At 38.0% G+C, this 21,834-nt stretch overlaps 3 protein-coding genes across 16 annotated transcripts in view; 2 read left to right on the top strand and 1 right to left on the bottom strand.

Moving 5' to 3' along the window:
• Window positions 1–5,112, top strand: part of camta1a (calmodulin binding transcription activator 1a) — a 439,144-nt gene extending 434,032 nt beyond the window's left edge. For all 12 annotated transcript variants that reach the window (XM_017488154.3, XM_053686534.1, XM_047160515.2 and 9 more), the window contains one exon: window positions 655–5,112. In XM_017488154.3, the coding sequence (XP_017343643.3) occupies window positions 655–687 (33 nt within the window). In that variant the 3' untranslated portion in view covers window positions 688–5,112. The remainder of the gene's footprint in view (window positions 1–654) is intronic.
• A 4,307-nt stretch (window positions 5,113–9,419) lies between these two features.
• On the bottom strand, window positions 9,420–10,587 carry uts2a (urotensin 2, alpha). The gene is made up of 4 exons (XM_017486597.3): window positions 10,414–10,587; window positions 10,140–10,244; window positions 9,997–10,040; window positions 9,420–9,879 (listed from the first exon to the last, which is right to left on the bottom strand). Exons 1-4 carry the CDS (start codon window positions 10,517–10,519, stop codon window positions 9,766–9,768), a joined length of 369 nt encoding a protein of 122 aa, XP_017342086.1. The 5' UTR covers window positions 10,520–10,587; the 3' UTR covers window positions 9,420–9,765.
• Window positions 10,588–13,923: 3,336 nt separating this feature from the next.
• The window catches only part of ccdc187 (coiled-coil domain containing 187), a 31,332-nt gene continuing 23,421 nt past the window's right edge, over window positions 13,924–21,834 (top strand). Inside the window, exons 1-2 of one of the 3 annotated variants that reach the window (XR_001814824.3) lie at window positions 13,924–14,200; window positions 16,298–16,437. Coding sequence is in view for 2 of the 3 variants with exons in the window: in XM_017487319.3 (XP_017342808.1) it covers window positions 16,389–16,437 (49 nt within the window). In the remaining variant the exon portion in view is untranslated. The remainder of the gene's footprint in view (window positions 14,201–16,297; window positions 16,438–21,834) is intronic. The other 2 variants (XM_017487319.3, XM_017487320.3) reach the window with 2 other exon arrangements.

The raw sequence follows: 21,834 nt of genomic DNA on the forward strand, positions 1-21,834 counted from the left end.
ACATATTTTGGCTAATGAACAACTCATAACTCATAAGGTGTTATTACAGTATGTGTCGGCGGGAACTCTTTCTCTCTCCCTCTCTTGTGATCGATATATTGTGAAAGATCATCCCGCTATTAACGAGATCAGCAGAACTGCTCTGTGCCGAGCCCAGAGTGGTGGAGTAAATTATGCAGTTTATTTGTGAGACCCGAGGGGAATTGGCTAAGCGCTCCGTTCTGAGCGGGTAGCTTTATCTTTGTGTGAATGAATGGTGGAAAGGAGGACTTTCACTTTGAATCTATGAATCAAATGAAATGTGCAGACTATTTTAAGTTTGTCCCATATATAAAGTTTGAGATGAAATTTGCAAGGAGAAGCTTGAGAAAATGGGACAAGCTCCCAAAGACTGCCTGAATTGAATATGACATTTAATTATTATTGTTATTATTATTATTATTATTATTATTATTATTATTATTTAAAATAGCTGTTTACTGTATATCAGTTCCCCAATTTTAGACTTCCAGGCTTGTGGATTTTACATTCCACAATCCAGTATGAGTGCTGTGTTGGACATGTCCCACTGACACGTCTCCTGTCAACAGTATGTTGCACTTTCCTTTCTCCCTTGTCTCTGTTAACCTGGTGTCTGTTGTTGTTTTTTTACAGAGTGAGAGAATTGAGAAAGGCCAGGGAACATGAGAATATCCAGAAGAGCCCCCTCACAATGTGACGTCCCTCTCCAGACTTCTTTTCCTGTTTTTTCTGTTTCAACCAGACCTTTTACAAGAGGGGGGAAAAAATGAATTCAAGCGGGAAGAGTACAACTCTATACAGAACTACACAGAACTACAGACTTCTGCTATTATACAACACCACTTTTTCATATATCTTTCTTCCTTCTGTCTTTCTTTTATAAGAGAAAGCTGACTTTAAGAGTGGATTTGGGGGGGAAAAACTCAAAGCGAGGATGTGATTGGAGGAAGAACATTTGCTTCATGGCATTTTTTGCACTTTTTCATGCATTTGGTTTGTTATTTTGAAGCGCAGTGAAAAGAAAAGGAAAAGATGTTGGAACAGTGCGACTCTTCAGAGGATCACAGAGAGAAGACAAAGAATGGGTGGAAAGACTGGAAAAAATATGGAATCGATGCAGAAACCTGGCAGGTCCTGGCTAATACATTGTTTGAATAAATTAAATTAAATACATTTAAATAAAAAGGTTGCAGCCCATTACATTAGTGACAAGATGGGACAGTCTGTGAATGTGGAGGTGAGGCTAAAAAAAAGGATATCTAACATTTCAATTAATGTTATTCATCCTTTTAAATTCCATAGTAATCTGTGCTTGAATTGGACCAGTGCAAAATCAGTGCAAACATAAAATCATTGTCTCTGGGAAATACATTATGTCTGTGTTCATCGATTTATTTTTAACCCCCAGTGAATGTAATGAAAATGATGATGTTCCTATTGGGCAATTTGCTATGGACCTGTTCATTATGTAAATGTTTTTGGAGAAACAAATTGCCTCATTTTGGTTAGTAGTAGTCATTGATGATGCTCTTATTCTGTTCAAATGACCTTCATTGGCTCTTTAGGCCTTTAAAGGGAAGTTCACAGACATTGCCTTGATATCTTAGAGATTCTCTGAAGGGTCCCTAAGCTAGCCCTCTCAGCAGGGGTTGGGAAAAATCCATATTTTTGACGACTGAGCGGTTTCTGTACATAAAGAAGGTCGATGGAACAGTATGTGAAGTAAAAAAAAAAAACATTTATCTGAACAGGACTGTATTTTAGAAATATATTATTTTATTCATTATAAGGGGTCAAAACAGGAAGTCGAAATCTGAATATTTGTATAGTTTTGTTTGAATGCCTATTAAGTATGGTTGTATTGTTTGTACATATTGTAAATACTCTGGGATAAGATGAGCTACATGCATGAAAATCAAAGATACAGAAAAAAAGATGATTTAAAAACAAAAACAAAAAAAAACAACATTAGTGGCTATGCTCTGTAAAACTTTCACTATAAGAATATTTTATTTTATTTTGAATGTTCTTGAGAAAAACATTTTGCTAAAGCATGACCTTACTGCAGATATGAAAAATACCATACTTATGAGGTAGAAGAAAACAACAAGCATTATCATTAGACAAAAACGGTTACGTTTACATCTGTTTGGTTCACGGGCTACCAAGAGTCTTTTTCTCCACTGGTGCTGACTGCTTAATGAGAAAAAATACGTTCATCCTCGCTGAGCAGAAGACAAGGCAGTGAAATGGGAGAACATTAACCTTCATTATTTCATCCCCACTGACCAGTGAATACAAGAAGTGCCAGAGAGGAGAGGATTTCCTAAGTAGCCTTTTAATCTCCCAAATTTCTATTGTTTCTCATAGTGTAAATTCAAAACACGAAGACGTTTTAAATCTTGTCTATGTTTGTGACCATCTGTATACAAAGTGACCAGGTTATATATTATAAGGCTGCTCATTTTTCAATTTAAAAATGCAACACTGACGGAAAAAGCGGTGATAGCTAAAGACTGGCAAGTCTTTCCTGCATGATGTGACTGAACATTTTGGTGCTAACAACTATGATGTAACAGGATAATGAGAAGAAACGCTTGACCGATGTTACGCTTTGGCACTGAACCAGCTGTTTGCACATTTAGGCAGTAAAGTAGCTTATGTCACATGTTCTAGCGGCTTTGGAAGCGCATCACTTCCTGAGCGTGTATTTAGGGTCCAACCGTTAACAGGCTACACTTGAAATAAGTTGAAAATGAAAAATAATGGCACACAAATGGATTTTTAAATAATGTCATGAGTCGATTTACTTTTCCATTAGTTTCTAATTTACTGTTTAAGTCGTGCCATAATGTGGTTTGTCATCTACAGCTGTTTGTAAAGTGTTTTTCTGTTTTTGTTTGGTTTTTTGATTGTTGTTGTTTTATTAATATCTTTCAAAGTGTGAACTGTTCAGAGTGTTCATGTGGGAAGTGCCTAATCACAGCAAATTTCACTCAGCATGCAATGTAACAAACTGGACTAACTGACTATTTGGACAATGTAAAAGTGACTCTCCTTCATGCTGATTATTTTATGTATGTTAATGTTTTCTTCCAATATGTTCTGTCAACATAGCAGAAAGCTGAGTTTGTATTTAAAGTCGGATGGAACTGCCAGTCAGAATTGCACACACAGTCCAGTGTCCATTGCCTTGCATTCATTCACTCAATCATTCATTCATTCATTCATTCATTCATTATGAAAACAGTTTAGGATGTCTGCTATTGCATTGCTGGAGCCACATGAGAAGGTCTTATTATGCTTGCATGGGAAACATAGATAACCGGGTGACTAAGGCGCACCCAGAGCATGCTTATTTTTGTAGATTTCTTAGACAGATAGATTTGAGGAAGAAATAATGTTCTATAAAGCAATGCTGGTTTAGTAGCTCATACAACCTCGAAGGGTACAAGGGTATCAAAAGGGAAGGCAGACGAGAGACGTTCAGTGTACAGGATTGATCAGTATTCACATTTCTCAAACAAGGTTCTAATAGTTTCCCATTGCGTTCAGTCACATCAACAAGTCAGCTGTTGATGTTCATATCTTCACGCCACTTTTACGCATGCACATAACAGTGATGTGTCCTATATATACATATATACATATATAAATATGAAACCGGGTCAGAAAGTGCGTTGTACTTGCAGGCAGTGGATAACCGCGACCTCTAGAGTGAATCTCCTAGCGTTAGTGACAAGTTAGCCTCACTTTTTGTATTTTTACTCAGGGTGCCAAAACTGGGGAGGGGGAAGTGGAGCAGGTCACTGGAGAATCAGCTGCTGCTTACTGGGAAAATGAGCCAGAGCCGAGTCCTGATCAACTTACTGTGATTTTGATTATTCCATGCTGTTCATTTTTATGAATGCTGATTTGTTTTGTGTACCATAGAAATAACCACTGTCCCCAAAAAGCCCCATCAAAAGACAAAAACAACAGTAGGAAGAAAGGCATGCCAGGGTAGTGGAGATATAATTAGTGGTGTGTGAGCTACAGTCCTGTATGTGCTTACATTTCAGACAGAAACACTGCCATTGATAGATGTAGAGTATGAATTTAAAAAAAAAAAAAAAAAAAAAAGTACAAGGTAATAAATAATAACAGTAAATAATTACAGTAGTGACCTCATTTTGAATGTAATAGATTTCCCCTTTTATTTCACCTTAGAGCTATAGGGTGCTTGAGAGACGTTAGATGGACCATGGACTCACAGGGCGTAAGATTCTCCTAAAATGCTTACCGATGATCATCACAGCCCAGACATGGTCTCATGTTCAGCTCACAGGCATCTAGCTTAGATTAGTGTTTTTCTTTACTCATTATTGAAACTACCTTTCTTCTTTTTCTGCACCCATCCTCAAAAAAAGGCACATCGAGGTAACCGAGCCGAAATCTGTCTCACAAAACTTTCCACTTGTGGACACAGAGCAATAAACATGTTTTATGAAGTTGAGACCTGCAGATCTTATGGAGATTAAAAAAAACAACAACAACAATTGGACACATGCAAACTTACACTTATGCAAATGCCGATAGGCTGGTGTGAGATTAGTGTTCAGTAGGCCTAGTTTATGGACAGCAGTTATAGGACATCTTTTACAGACCTGCACGTTTTCATCACTCCCAAAACCCAGAAAAATAGCGGCCCTGCTTTTATTCTAGGCCACCGGGGCCTTGACACTTTGCATGTGTAACTAGTGTTAGAGCTCTTTTTCTCTCCTCTCTAGCTGTCTTTCCTTGCTATGTAGCCTTTGTCCTACCCTTCCCCCAAATTTGTTCAAGCGTTCATTTATTTTTAAAACTGTGTAATACAGACCCCCCCCCCCCCCCCCACGACCCACACCCCCTTTCATTTCTCCTTTCCCCTTATGTAAGTTTTATTTTTGTAACTGCATGTTAAACCTTCACTGAAATGATGGATATGTTAAAAAAAAAAAAAAAAAAAAAGAACTCAGCTGCTGAAGCCATGCAAAATGTTTTGAATTGCCCTTAAAATATGAAAGATGTTTTCTGAATGCTTTATATTCTTTCTGCTGTAAAATAATAAAAAGGGAGAAAATGAAGAAAAGTGTGTTAGAATGAGTTTTCATGGTTTAACATAGCGTCCTATCATGTCCTGCCTCAACTGATTGCTTGTTAGAGACTAGAGAGCGAAAACGCTGCAGAAGTAAGCAGTCAGATATGAAGTTCACGAAAACAATAGAAGGCCAGGTTGATTTACTGTGGATTTATTTACTAATTTTTAAAAAATATATATTTTGTTGAAATAAAACACACTAGGTTTATTAGAACATATGTCAAAATTGGCCAAACTTTCTGAGGGAGTGGGTGGGATTGGCCAGAATTTGTGGGTAAGATTGTTCCCAATCCCTCTCGAACAGGCAGGAGAGAGATTTAAAAAGTTCCGCCCACTCCTGTATTAGAGACTGTTGAGTAACCAATCAGAATTGAGCTCTGCCTCAAAGCAAGATATTGAAAACTTTCAAGGAGAAGCATCATAGAAGCATCATTTACTCCTCTGAATGTTTGGTAAAACTTGCACATAGTGCCACAAACCTCACAGCTTAACTCTGTCCCCTGGTGGACATTATTAATACTACAGTTATATATATATATATATATATATATATATATATATATATATATATATATATATATATATATATATATATATATATATATATATATATATATATATAAAATTTAGGAACTACTTGTGGCTTAAAAATACTCTTCTTCATTCCACCCAGTGTGATGGGCTGAGAAAATGGCCTGCATTTTAAACTCTTATGATAGTGGCTATGTAGTGTGTGTGCGTTTTTGTTCTTTGTCTTAATCACTGATGCACCTCAGATTAACATGTGTGATGGAATAGCACTTGGGATCCACTCTACATCTTCAAAGCTACTGGGGACATGTCCATAACACTGTGACTGCAGTTTACAGGTAATGGGTTAAGATCATATTTATGTTGCTATGCTATATCTCAGTGAATGAATGTGTACAATTGGCACCCTGTCCAGGGTGTACCCCGCCTTGTGCCCGAAGCTCGCTGGGATAGGCTCCAGGTTCTCCGTGACCCTGAAAAGGATAAGAGGTATAGAAGATGGATGGATGAATGTGTACAGTTATCAGGATTTATGCATGAACAGCTGTTAAAATTGTTGTCCGTTTTCGTTAAAGCAATACCAGAAAGAAAACACGACAGGGTGTGCTGTTATTGGAAACTAATCGGAGACAGGGTAGTGTAGGACAGCCCAAATTGAAACGCTGTTGAATGTTGGATTCTGATTGGCCAGAAGTGCTGATTAATGTGGTGCAGCTGTGACGCGGACGCAGGCTGAGTGCCACGTGTATTCACTAGTGATGGGAAGTTCGGATCATTTTACTGACTCGGATCTTTGAATCTCGTTCAGCAAAATGAACGAATCTTTTTTCGAGTCATTTCGTTCATTTCAGCAGAATATAATAAAAAATGTTACATGTTAAATTCCCCGACACATCTAGTACTTACAGAAACGTTGATCACATTTGGAATAAAAATAAACTATAGGCTAATGCAACCAAGGCCAAATTATGAGAAACAGAAATGATTAATAATTAGCTTAGCTGGTCTTCAGGCTATGCAATCTGTTAGTTCACCTCCCGATCCGATCCATTTCTTTTGTCACGTCACATTTGTCACGTTTGTTCCCCTGAAACAGAAATGATCAGTTCACCTCTCAAGTCTTCGGGTTCGAGTCATTCATTCATCCCGTGACCACCCCATGGGCTGAATGCAGTGGGGCTGTGACGTGATGAACGAACAACTCGAACCCTAAGCCTCAAGAGATGAACTAATCATTTCTGTTTCTTGTACAGAAGCTATGGGGATGTTGCAGCGCATGCGTGGTCAAAAATGAACGAATCGCTCTCTGATGCATTACGTGTAGTCACAGCAGTGCTGATATTCAGTATAACAGTAACAATAAAATCTCTAAAATGAGCATAAAAAACTTGTGTGCTCAACTGAAGCAGATACTTTTTTTTATTCGATAAGAAGACATGCGCATAAATTAAGCTGGAAACACATTTACCTTATAAATACCTCGATGCGCATCAAAAAAGTCATGTGACTTTTCCTCAACAAATCATGTAATTGGATAAGTAAAAATGGCGGAGAGTGAGATGCACCAGTTTCCCCGGAAGTGGCGGGTTTGTTCACTTGAACACACTAGATGGAAACGGTGCTTTACTCGCAACATGGATGGAAACATAGCTACAAGGGCAAACTATCTAGCTAGTTCATATTGATTTGTACATTCCCATTAAAGGTGCATTCGGTAAAATTTGCTTCCTTTCTTTCTTTTCATCTTCATCTAACAAGCATTCATTGTTTAAAGTCACAAGTTATTTGTGCCATGTCTGCTAATGATGTCTCTAACATTACTGTAGTAACTGTTTCAGTTACAGAGACTGTTGCAGAAAATGGCGAACACACACATACACACACACACACACAGTTATAACAACACAGCTCTGGCTCTAATTATGACTACAAGGCAAAGTACAGTTTTATATTGTTTCTAAAACTTTGTACAGCAGACCCACACAAAAATGGGTCATTAATCGTATGTAATAGTTGATATGGTGAAGTTTTCTGTAAGCAGACGTCTGTTTAACATTTTTGGAAGGCGTCTCCAATGTCAGCGCTTTGTATCAGTCAGAAGTAACGCAGCAACTTGAGATTTTTCAGTTTCTCAGTAACATGATAAGCTGTGCTTTTTGTGTTATGAACTTCAAGAGAGAAAAGAGACTCAGCAAACCATGTCTTCATGGACTTTGCATTATTTTGAAACAGGTTTGGACCTCTTACTGTAGATGTAGTGAAGGGAAATTTTACAATTTGTGACAACAGTTTGGGAAAGAGCCACATATCGGTGTGGTAGTCAGGTGTCCACATACTTTTGGCCATATATTGTAGCTAGTTCACTTACCTAGAGGGGGAACACAACGTAGTTGTGCTCTGCAGCAGGAGCAGGTCCCACACATGCTGCTGGCTTTTCAAAAACATTTGTTGTCTGTTGTCCAAAATTTTTTGCCAGATAACAGATGTTTAATTTGTCCGGTTCAGCGGAAGTTTTGAAACACTACTACTTACACTTCTGCAACACGGAACTGTGAAAAAGGTCCATAGTGGTCTCAATGACCAGTTACTCCGCTAACACACACACACACACACACACACACACACACACACACACAGACCAGCAAAAATTGTGTTTCTATTTTTTGTGTTTTGCTTTTTAAAATGTCTGAGATCCCATCATGGACCTATGCTTCAGGATGAGCTTACAGAGAAAAATAAACTTTGGGGTGGTAATTGCCATTACACTGCCCTGTTACTGAATATTTACTGTAACTGTAACCGTGTGCTCAGTCGTGTTTTATTCCTTACATACAGTAAACCACAACTATTAGCTATTTGTAGCTACATCCATTGGCTGTTTTTTCAGGGAAACCTGCGTAAATACTGACAGTGACCCATCTGTTGCTATACAAATTCTCAGCCCTGTCCATCAGTAGAAAAGAACCACCAGTGGCCAGATAATATTTGGGTAGTGGATTATTCACAGTTTAACACCAACATTGACATGGCAGTGTGTTGATGCTGGTATGAGTATATCAGGTGTGGCAGCATATTTGTGGTTGTAAACACTGTGTAAGCTTACAGTCCATTTTATTAGACACACCTTCCTTGTTTTTCCACCTTGTAGGCGTGCATTAAATACTTAAGCTCATCTCTTCTCGTGCATGTTAATCATTCTTTAGCCCTTTATCAGAGCTCAAGCATTAATTAACAAGTCTAGCCTCCTTTACTGACAGTACTCTCAAACAAATGCTTTCTGTAGTTCTGATCAGATAAAACAGAGATTTAATAGGATTGAGGTCAGAGCATAAAATTATACTGCACTTCAATAGTAGTTCGTTGAGAAGAGAGGATTAAAAATAGTGTTTGGTAGAGAGGACAGGAAAAATCTCACATCTGATCTTTTCTCAGTTTGTTTTTCTTATGTAGTAGACCAGACGGTCCACAGTCGAGAAGTGGCTGACAATCCTGTGTATGTTCAAACGTTCACTGGATCTGAGGTATTCATATCTCAGTTAAACCTCAGCTATATTCAACACCTCCCTGCAACGCTCATGCATGTTATACAGCTGATCAGAACTAGAGCCGTTGAGGATTGGACGTAGGGGTCACTGCTTTTTGTATTACATTGTACATGTTCCTCTATTAATTATTCTTTTCCAGAGAGAGAATAAACCAAATTGCCACAGAGAAAGCTTTTTATTTTTTATTTTTATTTTATTTATTTTTAAATATAACAGTTTATTAGTGGTCAACATGTATATATTACAGCATTCACTGAAAAGGGAAATGATCCAATGTCACATATCAATATCAAGCAACATTTGAAAACTTTCACAGAACAACACAGAAATACTGGTGTGCAAAAATATAAACGACCCCAATACATGTGGTTAAGTAATTTCACTTTTATCTCATTATGCTATGTGTCAATAAATATGCTGTGAACATTAATGTCTTTTATGGGTGTTTATCTGTACTGTATCTGTGTGTGTTTATCTGTACTGTATTTATGTTGATATCTGAAAACAAACCCATTCTCTCAGACATGCATGCGATTTCCCGTGCCAGTATTAAACACAGTACTTCCAGAAGCAGTCAGCTCCATTGCCCCTCTTTCTGTATGGCCTCTTAATACCAAGTATGTGACTGAGAGAGCTTAGATGGCCTGGTTTCTCCAGCAGAACCTGCAGGCATTTATCAGCACAATTTACAAATCCAGTCATGGAGTCAAATGCAAAACTGATTGATGATTGGAAAATGTTTGGAAAATACATTCACATAACTGAAACTGTTCATCTCACCTCTTTTAGAGCTTCTTTAGGGAGCAGTCCTGACACTCTGATACCTTAGAAAAAAAAGTTATATTAAATGTTGGAGATGACAGTCAGAATAAAAGGTATGGTACATGAGGGAAAGAAAAAGCATTCACAATTAGCAGTCTTACCGTCTCTGGAGTGCAGCGGGAAGTAGCTGAGGCCTGCCGTCCTCTGGAGAAGAGTGCTCAAATCCAGGTCCTCGGGACCAACTGCTCCTGCCTCCTCAGCTGAGTCTAAAACAACAACATACAGCCTACTAGTTTTCAACATTACTGACTTTTGACTTTGTGCATCTGAGTACAGAATACAGGGCTATATTGGAGTATTTCAAATTTTATACATAAAGAGTAAATATTCAAATTTCTGCTTAGACAGGATAATATTTGTAAAACTTTCACTCACCAGGTCCAGGGTAAGACATGTCTGCTGTCTCTGAGACAGGATGTGCCAGAAGTGGGCCGATTGAAAGCAGGAGAAGAGTCCAGGACAGGAACAAGTTACAGACCATCTCTACTGCACCGTTGTGTTTCTGCTAAAGCCGTGCTGTCTCACAGAGCCAAGTAAAGATGGTGGAAATGCAGCAAATAAGCTGGACCTTGAGTTTATATACTTTCCCCCTTCTTGAAAGCGTCATGTTGAACGTGTAAATCACTGGTGTTTTATTAAGCCTTTTTGCATTTAAAATGAGACTCCAGTCAGTCAGACGGAGTACCTGCGTCAATGAACATGGCAGTAAAATAGGATAGGTTTTGTGTCCTATGTGTCAAGCCTGGCACTGTTGGTAGTTTCTTTTTTAATAGATGCATAAAATGGGGGACACAGGTGTCCAAATGTCCCTCTATCAACCTTTTCACTTAATCAAACAATGACCAGGCTGTCAATGGAGATGTTTATAGTAGCTATCAGTTGACTGCTGTAGACAAGAATACATTTTATATTGTCTTTATCACACAGTATATTCTTAATAGAATATTTTCTCCACAAATAGATTGAATGATTTAATTTGTGGTTAGGCTGGTGACAGGAATATTAGTTCTTATAAAAAAATAATTTAAAAATCCTGACTGGCTATTTCACATTTATGATTTTAGTTTAGGATTAGATCTTTTGTTACCTGCTACTATGTCATTACATTTCCCCTTTTCTTATAATAAATGCATTTATACATATGTATACACCGAATAAAAAAGAAGCAAACTAGTCTGCAGTAGACAGTGTGTCTGTCATTTGTCTATCAATTCCTAGCAGGAGAAGAGTAATGCAAATGTAACATTTCTTACTGAAGGGATGAAGTCTTAGCAGAAGCAAAGAAATTGCATATATAAAATCATTTTTTTTTAAATTTCAATATTCCCTTTCTCCATAAATGTTAAAATACAAAAATTCCTTACTTGAGAAAAAGTGCAGTTACTCATCTCTCTTAACTCTTCTGGTAAAAGCTGCATCTTCTTCACTTAAATCAGAGTAGAAATGTATAAGCTCTTGCTTTTACTTAAAGTTTGAAAATAAAAGTACAAGAAAGTAAAAGATGTCTGCCTTAAATCACACCATCAATTACTAGTGGTACATTTTTGCTTCTTTCACTAAGGAACAAAGGAACCTGTACAAACTTTAGCTAAGGTTAACCAGCAGCTGTATTCCTAATGTCTGTTAGCTAGCATGATAAAAACCCTGAGGTGAATGCAAACATCATCAATACAAGCTGCATTGACAAATACAAAGTGTGCAATAGGAACAGATAGATTATAGTGATGGGTATTAGTTAGTTAGTTAGTCTTATACTTATGTAGCGGGGCGGGGTGGGGTGGGGGTGGGGGGGCTATGGCAGCCATAGCCCACCAAACACCAGTATTATCGGAGAGGAGTGAGTGGTGTAGCCAATTCAGAGATGGGGATTGTTAGGAGGCCATGATAGAGAAGGGCCAATGGGGGAAATTTGCCAGGACACAGGGTTATACCCCTACTCTTTAACAAAAAGTGTCCTGGGATTTTTAATGACCACAGAGAGTCAGGTTTAACATCTCATCTGAAAGACAGTGCTGTTTTCACAGTATAGTGTCTCCATCACTATACTGGGGCATTAGGCCCCACACAGACTACAGAGGGAACACTACCTGCTGGCCTCATTAATACTACTTCCAGCTGCAACCTTAGTCCCCCCCCCCCCAAGAGGTCTCCCATCCAGGTAGTGACCAAGCTCAACCCTGCTTAGTTTCATCTTAAGTCTACATCTTACTGTCAGACCTATTAAAGTTTAGATTTGTTAAGAATTTAAACTGTCTGATGCTAACAGGTGCCTGTATGACTTTAAATATATGATTATAGAGCACTGCAGTTATATCATGTATGAAACTGTAATGAGGAGGAAGTAGAGATCTATTTTGAAATGTAAAAATAAAAACCATACAGCACAATACAGCACTTTGTTACTTCTCACCTCTGCTATTAATTCAGTAACACTTGCCTTCCACTGTGAAACCATTCAGTGAGATTCTTCAGATATCAAATTTTTGTTTATATAAATGCATTAAGTAATCTAGAAATAGCCTTAGTTTAGCTTATATGCTGAACACACTAATCACAATCACGTGTAGATACATTCAGTGTATGTTTTTGTATTTACAAGTTCATATGTATCATAGTAAAAGTTAGAATTTCCCCCCCATAACGTGTTATATAATAACTCTTGTATTATCTACTCTGTGATTGTTTATGCCACCAAAATAATTGGAGAGGACTAATGAAGGTATCTGAAGAGTTCGTTTTTCATTGGATAAGTGCGTCATTTCCGGGTGAAATTAGGTCTATGATTGCTCCTGTTTCGGGTTTTTGTTTTGTTTGCTTAAAATCATTGTCCTTGATACGTACTTTTCAACAAATGCACAACTCGTTCCGTTGCATCTCTGTTACGTTATCACTGGCGCTGTAATATAAATATAGTTATAAATAGGCTGTAGTTATTTATTTAAAAATGCAGCTATTTTGCCATCTACTGGCAGAATTGAGTAGTACCTAGTAGGCACAGGTTTAAGCTTATCTTCCAAATTTTCGTGAAAATGTATTACATACACATATATTAATCTTAACTGTATGGAGTTTTTTTTTATTTATTTATGTAATTGTGTGTTTTTTCGTTGTTCACATTAAATTTTTGAAATAAAAATGTTTAATTCTCAGGTCAGTGAATGTGTGTTATGCTGGTAACTTGTGATTGATAGATGTGTAGTGATCTGTCAAACACAAAATGTATACATATTCTATTATTATTGTTGTTATTTACTATATCATTATAGTAAAAGGTCTGCATAAGGATACGTTAGGGGGAACGTTTTCCAAACCATTGCGGGTTTCTGCAAGCTTCCTGAAAGGTTCAAATTATTTAAAGGTGAACCAAACTTTTAAGGAAACATTTGCCAAACCATTACTTTAAGGTTAATTTAAATGTATGGGAACCTTAGGGGAACGTACTCTGAACCGTAATGCACAACATAGAATAATCATTATACAGTATTTCCTGTAAAAACCAAATGGGAAGTAATATATATATATATATATATATATATATATATATATATATATATATATATATATATATATATATATATATATATATTTGCTCCGAGAACGTTTTATTAACCCAAAACAAACGTTTCCAGAACATTCTGTAAATCAAAAACAAAGCTTTCCCAGAATGTTCTGGGGAACAAGAAACAATTGCCCCCAGCATCTTTTATCAACCAAATGCAAACGTTTCCAGAATATTCCAGAGAAAATAAACTACAACAAACGGTCCAGGAAACAAAAACGATGGAAACAAAAAAACATTGCATGCATTGTTTGAATACTAACTTATTGCAATAGGCTTATGTGTGTGTGTGTGTGTGTGTTGCATGGCGCCTGTTGCAGTGATACGGCTGAAGTTTGTCCCAGCTCGCTTTCCATCCCTCAGGCAGCTAGGCTTCACTCAGTGCCTCAAACAGGGAAGAATCTCCATCAACACCAGGGGAGTTGTGACTCACTTTGAAGTCTCTGTGTCGCATTTACACTTATGATTAAACTCAAAAACACTGGAATGTGGAGTTAGTCTGTTCAGCTGGTGTAGCTTATTCAACAACTTTAACCTCCGAGATTCAACAAGTAGGACTGCTCTCTCAGCAGCTCGACGCTTTATACACAAAAGTTGCTCCAGGTAAGGCGTTTTATCAGCTTACTGTTTACACGCAATTTCAGTATGTGATGTGGTTTAGAAAGTCCCGTCGAGTCAAATAATAAAAACATGAAAAAGAACCACATTATAAGGAAATTAGGGAGGCATTTTGTAGGGAATGTGGAATTCACCTTTCGTGTGTTTATATGAAACAGCGGGTTTTGCCCACACACAGGCTTCAGCTTTGTACTTGTCATTGTTATTGTGTTTATATTTGTCTGATATTTCCTCATAATGAGTTTCTATTTCTATCCCCCCCCCCTTTTTTTGCTGTCAAATCATACATTTGGTGATAACTTTCCATGTCATTCCCACATTCAATTTATGAATCTGTGATTGTTCTTTAATATCCACGCTGGAAACTCCCTGCGTCCCCACACACACACACACACACACACACACACACACACACACACTCACTAGACTAGTGTAGTGTCTAATTAAGTTCTATTAAACACGATATTAAAGGTATTGAGAAACTCTGCATATACACTCTCCGTCCACTTTAATAGGAACACTTGCTCATTTATGCAATGATCCAATCAGCCAATCATGTGGCAGCAGCACAATGCACAAAATCACTCAGATACAGGTCAAGAGCTTCCGCTTATAGTCACATCAAAAATCAGAATGGGGTAAAAATGTGATCTCTGACTTTAACCATGGCATGGTTATTGGCTCCAGATGGGCTTGTGTGAGTGTTTCAGAAACTGCTGATCCCCTGGGATTTTCACACACGCAACAGTCTCTAGAGTTTACACAGAATGGGGTGAAAAACAAAAAAACATCCTGTGAGCAGAGGGTCTGCAGTCTGAAACCCCTGGTTGATGAGAGAGATCAGAGGATAATGATCAGACTGGCCTGATCTGATAGGAAGTCTGTAGTAACTCTGATATCGTGTGGTATAATCTTGAATAAAACTGTGCTGGGCAGAACACATAACAGATCAAACCTTGAGGTGGATGGGTGATGACAGCAGAAGAACAGGAGTCTGAGACTATCATGGGTCTCAGAGTGATTATATGAGTTACTATATCCTTCTGGACAGCTCAAAACAATTTGGCCATTTCCTCTGACCTCTTTCATCGACAAGGGGTTTCCACCCATAGAACTGTCACTCACTCAATGTTTTTTTGTTTGGTGTGTTTTATTTTTTCAAACATTCTGTGTAAAATCTAGAGACTGTTGTGTGTGTGTGTGTGAAAGTCCCAGGAGATCAGCAGCTTATGAGATACTCAAACCAGCCCATCTGGCACTAACAGCTATGCCAATCAACGTCACAGACATCACACATTTTCATCCTTGTGATGTTTGATGTGAACAGTAACCGAAGCTCTTGACTTGTATCTGCATGATTTTATACATTGTGCTGCTTAATAATATTATATATATATATACACACACACACACACAGAGTTGAGTGCAAAAATTAATGAAGAAAGACCAAAGAAATGTCATTTATAGCAAGTATGCATTTATTGTGTGGTGGGGGGGAATGGTCAAAATTCGCATGTTAGTAATAGTGAAACAAAAACTAAATGATATTTCAGTTCTTAGCATTGAATGTGCTATAAATATTCTTTAATAACCTGATGTCCAAATTCTTATATCTTCTGGACATCTTCTGAATCCTCTCAGCTATTGGATTTTTATAGTATCGTTCTAATTCAGATTTCTTTCCAAGCTTGTTATAACTGCAGCAAATTGTCTTATTTGTACTTTTAAGAGGAAAATAGTTCCAAATGTTTGAAAGAAGTTTGTTTTTCTTGGTCTTTAGATCTGGCTGAGACAAAACTTTACATGTCTGTGTTGATTCTTTTTAAACACCCCCCCCCCCCCCGCATTGGATTATGTTTCGGGTTGTTGTAGGATACACCCACAGTTCCTTCTTTTTTTTTGTAGAAAACTTGTAAAAATAGAGGTCTATATTCCTTTTTTTCCACCCACAAACCATAGTGGAAGCAAATTTTTGCACTTGGAAATATATGGGTGTAATCCATATGTCTGTTTTTTTTGTTGTTGTTGTTTGTTTTTATTTTTTTTTTTGTAAATTGTCCATGCTATATGTCTTCTTCATAGTTTGTCCCTGTGGAGCACTTTGCAGTGAGTACCCTTCTCCTTCGGACATCTAGGCTTCGAGCAGGCCGTGACTCTGTGGCCATGAGGAATCATGGCGGAGCTGGAGGTGGATCAGTCTAACCTGCCGCGGGTTCAGGAGGGTAAGATTAATCCCATGCCTATTTTTATGACCCCCTTTCTTTCACAGATAAGGCTCATTGAGCAAGTTTCGTTTCTACTGCCCAGGGTGATTTACTTTCTAGATAGCTCACTCAGCAGTCATAACAGTAAAGCAGCGTGACATGAACAGAACTGATAACAGTGAGGAATCTGATGGACATTCCATGTGCGTTCATCTTGACTTGCTTTAAGTCCAAGTCCAGGGTATTCATCAGAGAGCAATCTGTTCTTGAAGTGTTTAAACATGGATTTAAAGTGTTGTATGTTTTTCTCTGCTTGTCAGCCAGTGCATGGAGTAAATTATATTAAACCTAAAAGTTTCTCTTGGAAAAATTGTGGGATGATTTTGCCCTTCTGCTCGCCTTCTACAGACAATGCACTTATTGTGTGGGGCTTGAACTTTTACGCTTAAACAAGCAGTGACTGGGAATTGAAGCCCCCAATTAGGCCACAATGATTTATACGTACTTCCCTAACTTTGTCTTCTGTGACTGTTTTTCATCTCCCTTTACAGTACATATGTTTTGGACTACAAGTACTCCCATATAAGAGCTTGCTCATAATTTATTTGTCATTCCTGTCCTATTTACATGATTTCCTGATGTATGGCATTCTCATTTTCTCATCTAGGCCTCTCTCTCCATGTTCCCCACTCTTCAGTTATCTCACTGTATTTTCCACTGTTGGCTTATCACTTGTTGTGTTAGTCTTGGTCTGGCAGCTGTCCTGATATAGAATGACATGACTGGGGGATTTTAGGCCTCAGAGGAAAAGCAGCTTTCTTCCGTCTGACTTCTCACCTCTCCCCCATCACTCATCCTTATCCTCTATCCGCTCAGACTCCTATAGCCAGGCAAATATATTTATATCCTCCTGCTAGGGCTAACCAAGCTAAAGCTGGGTGGAGGCGGTGAAGAAGTCTGTGGGGAAACAGATTTAGTTTCAAACAGAAGCTCCTTCACTTTCACCCTTCTGTGTTTTCTCTTTCTAATCAATCAGCCACTTGGAACTTTTGTCACGGTTTCAGGAAAAAACAATATTGAGCTGTCATCTCTTTCTTAGGGTGTGGGAGGAACAGGTTCAAATCTGCATCTTAAATGTGATTACCGAAAAACAATTTGACACGTTCTCCTTGAATGTTGAGAAAAGAACAGGAAATCTTTTTACTCCAAATTGACGTATAAAGGAAGTCTAATGGTGGTGTTTATTTCTGTCCATTAATGTTATGCATCTTTAAAAATACAGCTGTTCGACTCTAATGCTAACTGTCTTAGGATCGATGAAACAACAGTTTAACAGAAATACAGTTACCCTTGCACTTTTATAAGTATGTTTACTCCAAACGGGTTTTGCGGTTTATTCTCAACACAGGGAGACATGGTGAAAATATTGTCCATTATAAATGCAGGGGATAGTGATAGAAATCTTATTTTGATGTTGAGAGTAGCTTTACCTGAAACTCTGCGAAGCCAGAAAGGACTGCGAAAGCTAACCATGCAAATTTAAAGTTTAAACAAATTCTAGTATTAGCCTCGTCCAGACAGAGTTAGTTTCACTACGTGGCATTTATAATAACATTTTGAGAGAAACTCTCATGCCCAGACGGAATTAATTTAATGCAGCACAAGCGAGTTTCAACACATTTTGTAATCAGACATGGTCATATCTTATTCTGTATCCTCATTTGTAAGTCGCTTTGGATAAAAGCTTCTGCTAAATAAATAAATGTAAATGTATACATTGGTGGTTTGAATATATTGAATATTTCTGAATGTTTTATGATTATTTATTTGGCAGCATCTGACTTTAGATGATTGAGGAGCTGAGAACAATATATGAATATTATCATTATTGAATATAAAGTGACTTTATAGCTGTAGCAGGAAGTACCTGCCTTAAATCACAGAGGGATCAATTCGAGCAGCACTATTCAATTCTATTCAATTCAAGTTTATTTGAATAGTGCTTTTAAAAATGGACATTTTCACAAAGCTGCTTTACGGAAACATGTTAACTATACATATTAGATATTATATTACATATAAAACTACAATGCAATATAGTTCTAGCATTGAACATGATGTCTCAAAAGTCTCCTTACATAGGGGACTATGTTTGCCAGCACCACGTCGGTTGTAGCTTCATCAATGGATTTTCGTGGATGTCCGCTTCTCGGACGTTCTGCAACACTCCCAGTCTTTTTGATTGGGTTTATAAGTTTGGCGACAGTGTCGTGTGTGTGTGTGTGTGTGTGTGTGTGTGTGTGTGTGTGTGTGTGTGTGTGTGTGTGTGATGTCCTTGTTTCCTGTTAAAGTCCAGCATGACCTTGCGACAACTTCCTGATCCAGCCACAAGAATGATCTCAATACGTACTTCTTTTGTCCAAGGCGTTCTTAAAGGCTATCAGAAAAAATATATATAATATAAACTAAATCTGAAACATTTTGGAAGACCTTTTGCAAAAAAGTGTTCATTTCCCCTAAATGTAGAGACTTTTGGGACACCCGGTACAACTATAGTTATCTATGGTTATCTTTCCGAGGGAGAAAAAACAAGTGTGGCTCAATGTGGATGGAAATTAAATAACCTTGTAGCAGATGGTGGAATTAATCACTTGATCATGTCCAACTAGGGTTGTTGCTGTATGTTTTAATAGCTTATAGTCGTCTTACCAAACAGCACCAACTGGTTCGTTGTTCTGTGTGTGTTTAAAGTCTTTATAGAAGTCTCTCACTTTTGCATTCATTTATTTAGCAGATGCTTTCATCCAAAGTGGCTTACTTACAGGTGTTTGTGGCTTGTTTTAGTGCGTATATTTCTGCGTCCTCACTGCTGGAATGTACAAAAGGCTTGACTCATCTCAGTGTAATGTGAGTCTGGACTCCTGGAAAAACTAGTTAGCTCACTAGCGAGCCACACCCTCTGTTTCTGACAAGCTACACTGTGCACTGCTTATACCTGCAGTAACTGTTCAAAAACTGATCTGATCCTGCAGGCTGAACAGACCTGAGCTAATCCGAGAGCAAGACTTATGTGCGAAGGCCAGTCGCACGTAGGTGTAGAGCCCTGACTAGCCAGTAGAAAGCGAGGAAAATCCGGGAGGCGGGTCAGACGAAGTTAACATAAAAACATCGGTTCGTATCCCACCTTGGCTAAAAAGTACTTAAAAAAAATAAATAAATAAAAAAAATAATTGTTTTTAATGTCGAATCCATAAAAATATGATAAACATATTAAAACAACATGATGTACAAAAATAAGTAATTTCTTAAGAGTTTTCTTTGTGTAAGGTGAGCAAAATGTAAAAATGATCATTAATAAACCTTTATTGATGGGGACATTGTCATTAGTAGTTACTATTTCAAATATTTATATATTTGTATTTAAAATGAAAACACCACACAAGATTTTGATGTTTTGATCATGTTTTAGGATATTTTTTATTATATTATCTGTTACATACTGTAACTATGTAGCTTTTTTAAAAGAGGCATTGTCAACGTTTGCTATTTTGATACACTTTCAATGTGTAAAATTAACTGTTAAAGGAGATTGTGAAATTAACAGTTTGTCAAAATTAAAATAAATATCTAAATAATATATGCAGACTGTGTTATAGTAAGTTATTGAAAATGTATTGCAAATAAGGACTAAGAGTTTTAAAACTTGTACAAATACAAGCTAGATGAAGCATTAACAAATACACAGGACATATATATTTTTTAAATACAAAGATGTCTATACATGATTCCACAATGGTAGAGAGAGGGAGAGAGGGCAGAACAAATAGAATGAGATTCATGGACCACAGTATTACACAGGATTTGTAACTATTTACCAAAATCCAACCTTGTACTTGGCTTGGAATCAGACGTGCCATGCACAGACCTTAAATACTGTGTTTCACAGCAAAGTTATTTTCTCTTTTCAACAATCCACCTCTGCCTCTCAGCCTCATAGAATGGGGACTGCTAAAACTCTGCCCATGTCTCTGCATTCATTCCCTGTGCCTGATACAGGGAGAGCACTTTAGAAGGACAGTAAATGTATTTGCTTGCCACTCCAGGGAATCCAGTATGTATATGAGGGCTGTTGGGTCCTTGTTTTAGTGGCTGGTGGCAGAACCTGCACAGACAACCAGAAGGCCCTCTGCAGAGTATGCCTCAAAGACTTTCCTGGAGCAGTTGAAGGATTTAACATCACCAGCCTGATAAAAGAAATGTACAGAGGAGCCATCACCCAGGTAACAAGACTTTGGCTGACCACAAGCTAAACAGGATCCAATTTGTTTTTTTGGTGTCTTCTCAACTGCTGCCTGTGTCAGAGGTACGTCTTCAGGAACACTACTTGCAGGTGGATTGAACAGAGTGGGTGTTCCTGACCACATCTTCTCTTTGAGGTGTTGACTTTTAGGATTGTCTTTAATCCTTCCTGCCTCTTCAGATGGGTCCCGAAGTAAATGACCTGATAGGCCTCTCCTGAAGGACACGTTGATTCTCCCAGGGAATTTTTTTTTTTTCTTCATGCTGATGGCCTGAATAGTACCCATAGATATGAACAATTGACATAAAAAAAAATATAAAAAATATTTACATAATTATGCACAATGTTTTGTAAAGTAAAAATATGGTAATCGATTCTTGTAAAATGACTTGACAGGTTTCATGTTAGAATAAAAGATCAATGACCCAACATTTAATTATACAACTATTGAAAAGATGCACATTTCTAATATATTCTAACCTAATCTTATATAATTATGTGTGATCTGCTCACTTGACAATGGGGCACGCGTAAGGATTTTAGTGATTTGGACAAGGGCCACATTGTGATGGCTAGACGACATCTCCAAAATGGCAGGTCTTGTGAGGTGTTCCCGGTATGCAGTGGTTAGTACCTACCAAAAGCGTTCCAGGAAGGACAACCAGTGAACCAGTGACAGGTTTGTGAGGAGCAAAGGCTAGCCCGTATGATCCGATCTCACAGAAGAGCTATTGTAGCACAGATTGCTGAAAAAGTTCATTCTGGCTATGATAGAAAAGTGAGAACACACAGTGCATCTCAGATTGCTGCGTATGGGGCTGTGTAGCTGCGGACTGGTCAGAGTGCCCATGCTGACCCCTGTCCACCACCAATAGCACCTACAATGGGCACAAGAGCATCAGAACTGGACCCTGGAGAAATGGAAGAAGGTGGCCTGGTCTGATGAATCACGTCTGATGAATCTGATGACTCTGGGTGTGTGTGCGTCACTTGCCTGGGGAAGAGATGGCACCAGATTGCACTATGGTATGAAGATAAGCTGACCGAGGCAGTGTTATGTTCTGGGCAATGTTCTCCTTGGAAACCTTGGGTCTTGGCATTCATGTGTATGTTAC

Source organism: Ictalurus punctatus, chromosome 15 (genome assembly GCF_001660625.3).
Source record: "Ictalurus punctatus breed USDA103 chromosome 15, Coco_2.0, whole genome shotgun sequence".
NCBI lineage: Eukaryota > Metazoa > Chordata > Actinopteri > Siluriformes > Ictaluridae > Ictalurus > Ictalurus punctatus.

What these genes read in the sequence shown, in the direction of transcription:
- uts2a (XM_017486597.3), bottom strand. Translation starts at nt 10,519, where the DNA reads ATGGTCTGTAACTTGTTCCTGTCCTGGACTCTTCTCCTGCTTTCAATC. An exon ending in CATGTCTTACCCTGGACCTG is followed by an intron (nt 10,245 to 10,413) that starts GTGAGTGAAAGT and finishes TTGTTGTTTTAG; the next exon opens with ACTCAGCTGAGGAGGCAGGA. An exon ending in CCCGCTGCACTCCAGAGACG is followed by an intron (nt 10,041 to 10,139) that starts GTAAGACTGCTA and finishes TTTTTTTCTAAG; the next exon opens with GTATCAGAGTGTCAGGACTG.